Raw genomic sequence first — 5,540 nt, 5'->3', positions numbered from 1 at the left:
GGAATTTCTTCCATTTCACGCCTATCTTCTGTGTGGTCGTGGTATTGCTGGGGGCGAGCCGACACATTTGTGAGATATTAAAGCGGGCTCTACCACTGTTAGAGTCTGATGAATGTGCGTGCTGGAGGCCTCAATTTAGTCTTTCCACTTTTAAAGAAAGGGAAAGTGAATTTGATGAAGATATATAAAAAGGGGAAATATTATCTTTATGTTTGTCTCATCCGTCGATTAAGGGTAGGCAATGCAATGTCTGTGGGCTGTCGCTTCGCCACTTTAGTGTATTCAGGTGGTCGCTTGCCCATTTGCCATCTTAAGATATAAAAAAAACCTAAAAAAGTTGTATTATAGATAAATTGGGATGGATTTATCTATAAGGCACTGAAAAAGTGTGTTAAAAGCGTGTATTGTACAGGAATTTTAGTTCCAATAGTAGTTTTTTAAAAGGCTTTCAAATAACAATGCTTAGTAGTCAATAAAAGTTCTTTTTTTCTGTTAACTATCATATTTTAACAAATTTTAATAATATTTTGTATGCAAGGTGGAATAAAACATGGTCCTGAGGGTGAGGGAATTTACATATAGTACATTATATTTAGAATTTAGACTTTACAAGTTGTTAAATATTGTATTGGAATAGTTGTTATATAGTAATATAAATTTAGTATGATTGAAATGTATTTATGTTCAATTACATAATCTAGTTTTTGCCCTCGAACTCGTGCGGAATTTATAAAAAAATATCGATCATGTTGAGTAGTTTTGTAATCCTTCCATCTAAACTTTGGCATTTATGTTTTCTCAGTGTTTCAAGCAAAGGCTGCCTTTTCACAAATAGTAGCGTAGTTTCAGTATATTTATTGTAATATTTGTGCAATTGTTAATAAATAAGCGTTTTTAATATAAGTATGTTGTGTGCAGGATGTCCGGCTGCGAAGGCGTGCACGATGGTGCTGCGAGGAGGTGCAGACCAGTTCCTGGAGGAGACGGAGCGCTCGCTGCACGACGCCATCATGATTGTGCGCAGAACTATCAAGAATGATGCCGTTGTCGCGGGTAATGTATCACAAATAGACATTTTTCATACTAATATAATTTATTTGCTGGCAAAGCCTCTCGCGTGAAATTTTAAAACTATAATAAAGAAATGAAAAGAATAGCCTACGTTACTCACAGATAAATTACCTTTCTTACGGTGAAAGAATTTTTAAAATCGGCTTAGTTGTTTTTCAGTTATTACAAAGTTTTACGCTTTATAATATTAGTATAAAGTGAAATACACTAATTCGTGGTGTAAGATGTCAGCAATCACAGCATATGTTGAAAAATTCTTTAATAAAAATTCCTACACTTACCAAACGCTTCAGGCTGTATATTTTTACGCTAACAAACTTAATGGGTAAATAAATTGGAAAAAAATCTTCACATAAAACAAAGATAATGTAGAAAAAAAACTATGAAAGATATTTTGATATTGCACCAATATTTTTTTAGTTTATTTGCTACGAAGATGCTAAACTTTATGGTTTTGTTAGATATCGTCATTTATCAGAAAAAAAGATTTATTTAAATACCAAAGTGGAGTGGAGTTTCCTATATCTGTTTACTTGCAGGTGGTGGTGCAATCGACATAGAGATATCTAAACACCTCCGCGAGTACTCTAAAGGCGTGGCCGGCAAGGAGCAGCTGCTGGTGGCGGCGGCCGCGCGCGCTTTCGAAGCGATACCGCGACAGCTTGCAGACAACGCTGGGCTCGACGCTACTGGACTGCTTAACAAGCTGCGCCAGCGGCATCACGCCGGTGAGACGAGACACTAGCGATACATGAAACACTAGATACACGAGACACTAGCGATGCACGAGACACTAGATACATAAGACACTAGATATATGAGACACTAGCGATGCACAAGACACTAGCGATACGTGAAAACCTAGCAATGCACGAGACACTAGCGATGCACGAGACACTAGCAATGCACGAGACACTAGAAACACCACCAATGGCTATGTCGTATATTTGGAATGCAAATTTTGCAACACAAAACTTTATACATTAAGATTAGTCGCATCAAACATTAACATACGATATACAACAAGAAATACATTTTTTTCTAACGATACATTTAAATAAATAGACAAATTAGTATCTATCAAGTCAAAGTCTATAAAAATTACATGTTGATCCTAAGTAAATACTTGTATTTCGGAATTTAGCCATTTGCATCTTAAATGGCTAAATTCTGAGATACGAGTCATTAGTCATTAAAGCAGATCAGTGTTAAAAACTCAACAAAACAGTAAAAAACAGTGCAAAATGCTTAAAAGCAATCTTTATTAAAGTTTTTATTGTTTATTTACTTATTCTTCAAATATTAAATTATACTAAAATTATATCCCATTTGTGTGTGTGTGTGTAGGTGACGTGTGGTACGGCATCGACATCCAGAAGGAGGACATCGCTGACAACTACGTGAACTGCGTCTGGGAGCCCGCGGTTGTCAAGATCAATGCCATCACCGCCGCCTGCGAGGCTGCCACACAGGTGACACTATGACACCATGACACCACATACCACCACATATCACCACATACCATCACATCACACCACATACCACCACATCACATCATAGTTCACAGAGTATCATGCAAATTTAACTGTAAAATGCACAATTGATGTATTATGTAAACTTTATTGTTTACATTTGTCAAATTCTTAATTAAAAATGTCAAAATTACAATTACCATTGTAACTTTGCTTTCTTAATGTTGGTAGCTTGTAGTTTATGTCCCTTTCTCAGATGGTGTTCTTTTTTTAATTATTAACTCCCTAAGTTTAATAGCGTGAAAATATTTAGCCTAAAGACTGTCGTAAGTGTAGAGCTTTTTTTTTAAAGAATGAATTATTCAAAAACACTGGTTTCCTGGAATTTTAAGAATTAAATAATTATTTTGATTTATTTGTTACAGATACTGTCTATAGATGAGACGATTAAAAACGTGAAGAGTGAGGCTCCGCCGCAGATGCCCGGCCGCGGAATGGGCCGCCCCATGATGGGCTAACACACCTCACACACCTCACACACCTCACACAGTATTCATACAAACAAGACACAATTAACATGAATAAGCCAGTGATTTTATATTTTGAATTATATTCCTAGTTTTGTGCTTTTCCATTTAAATTCATACAAAATGTATGACTAAATTTTCATGTCCTCCACTAACAATTTTCTTTGTGCTTTCACATTGTTCGATTTTATAAACAGAATGTTTACAATTGTGCAATGTTATTGTACAATGTGCCAATTAGTGCGCTAGGTTGAACGCCGGCTGGTTTTACAAGAAAGTTATGTTTGACTTCTTCAGCTTTTACATTAGCGAGTAAGTTGCTTAGATATTGTAATAAATTATAATGTACTAAATTTATTGTTTAATTTTACCCCAATTACAGTTAACAATAGTAACTGCACAAATATACTGAGTCCTAGCTGTTGCTCGCGACATCGTTCGCGTGGAATAAAAAAAAAAAACAGTCTATGTGTTCTTCCAGACTATCCTCTACATCTATGACAAACAGAAACCCGCAACTTTCGCATTTATATATGAAATCTTCATAATAATTTTTTTCATTTAATGCATACAGAAATACAAATATTTCATTTTTATACCAGTATAGATTCTTAAATCAATTTAAAAAAAATTAAATTACGGTCAAGGTCTGTAATTGAATATTTTAAACAACAGAAAACGCTAATTCATGTTGCATAACTAGTGTTGTGCTACCACGAGATTATCGATGTACTAGATTTTGACTGCGACTTCGTCCGCGCGAAATAAAATAAATTGCAGTAGGCATTCTTTCAGACTATGGTTTACATCTGTGACTCATCGATATCCGTTAAGATGTTTTGCTACGTATTAAAAAAAAAACATCCATCCATACGAACTTTCGTATTTACAATAAAACAATTATATTGTGTTTGGTTATAATTTTGCACTTAATTTACGTAAAAGCAAGCATATGTCTGAGAATCCTTCACTCTGAAATCTATCACTTTCTAAATTACCTAAACAAATTACGAACGGACGGAGTTCTCGTTTTCCCGGTAACGAGGATAAATGATTTTTAAATCAACACAAACCTCGAATCTTTTAAATATTCAGATATTAATGTGAAGATTCGAAAGATTTTCTGTATAACAAAGAAATACTGCATTTACGCACAAATACAACGAAGGAAAACGCATTGCACATGAACAACAATGAGCGCGGGAAACGGGGCATTGCAGCAAAAACCACATCCCACCGGCTACTTGGATATCCGTTAGGTTTTTTTATAATTAAACAGTCGAATGCAGCGATTCTACACAGTAATGTGTTTAGATATTTTGTTTTAATATTATTTTAGTTAAAAAGTGAGGTTATATTTGTCAGTTGAGTTCTTATTTTTGTTTTTTTTTTAAGGCAAAAGTGTTAAAAAAATCAGCCAACTGTGTCAATATGTCCTAGGTACTGGGATATTGGACTTATCAGGGATTTGATAATCAAGATTGACGAAAAACAACTCACGCGCGTAACCCAGATGGGTAGGCAGAGACCACGTACCTCCGTTTTGCCTCCTGGCAAGGTTGCCTTCTAACGTAAATGTTTGTCGTTAAAAATTATTCAATAATCTTTCGCCTTATTTATTTGGTTATAAATATCATGTTAAAACCGAAAACTGCGAAGCATTTTATAAACTAATGAAACAATAGTTTCATTCTAAAACATGATCTATTGAAATAAAAATTTAATTCTTCAACTTGGCGTCATTAGAAACATATTTGTAAAGACCACATAGCTACGCTCACCATGGTATTGTTTTAGATTTATATAAAACATTAAGTTTGTATGTATTTATGATACTATAGCTATTCTAATTAGAATACAAAAAAATACTAGTCAGAGAATCTTCTTAAAAAAATATTCTTTGACCAGAATTTAATTAAATGTGATAATTCTCATTTTGTTTCCAGCACAGCACATTTTTAGTCAAAGGTAAGTTTTATCCCAATGGAAATACTCGTTTTTCTTCAATAAAAAATAAACGACTCTTTTTTAAATATTCAAATATAGTAATAAAAAGAGATTGTTCTCTTGAACAATTCGTTTAAATAAAATACTAAGAAAGTAAACCAGGGTAGTTAAACTAGTGCTAATATCATGTAATTGTATTGTTTACTAAGAAATTCTTTATCTTATACGTAACTTGTGATGTTATAATATTTGTGTGGCGGAGCACAACATAGGACAATTGTTCAAGCTCACATCAAGTTTGGACTCCTAACCTTATACAACTAACTAATTCGTTGCTTGTTTATAATAAAACATATTTTTAATTATTCATTAGTATACAATCGTTCAAATTTTATTAGATCGCATGTAAACTTTTGTGTTAATTTAAAAAGGCGCGAAAAATGACAGAAAGTACCGCGTTTTTGTGTTTATGGTTTGTGATCGCGTTTACGGAGATCGCTTGTTGGACGGTCGATTTGGATGA

At 34.0% G+C, this 5,540-nt stretch overlaps 1 protein-coding gene across 1 annotated transcript in view; it reads left to right on the top strand.

Annotated features, from left to right (window-relative positions):
- Nucleotides 1–3,423, top strand: part of LOC106101219 (T-complex protein 1 subunit eta) — a 10,546-nt gene extending 7,123 nt beyond the window's left edge. The window contains exons 9-13 of the mRNA XM_013280378.1: nt 539–562; nt 919–1,053; nt 1,611–1,799; nt 2,419–2,543; nt 2,969–3,423. Of these exons, the coding sequence (XP_013135832.1) occupies nt 539–562; nt 919–1,053; nt 1,611–1,799; nt 2,419–2,543; nt 2,969–3,061 (566 nt within the window). The 3' untranslated portion in view covers nt 3,062–3,423. The remainder of the gene's footprint in view (nt 1–538; nt 563–918; nt 1,054–1,610; nt 1,800–2,418; nt 2,544–2,968) is intronic.
- Nucleotides 3,424–5,540: the final 2,117 nt, after the last annotated feature.

The sequence above is a fragment of the Papilio polytes genome, unplaced genomic scaffold (assembly GCF_000836215.1).
Source record: "Papilio polytes unplaced genomic scaffold, Ppol_1.0 DF824002.1, whole genome shotgun sequence".
Classification (NCBI taxonomy): Eukaryota; Metazoa; Arthropoda; class Insecta; order Lepidoptera; family Papilionidae; genus Papilio; species Papilio polytes.
The sequence above is the reverse complement of the archived record's forward strand: the minus strand, read 5'-3'. Positions and strand labels throughout refer to the sequence as shown.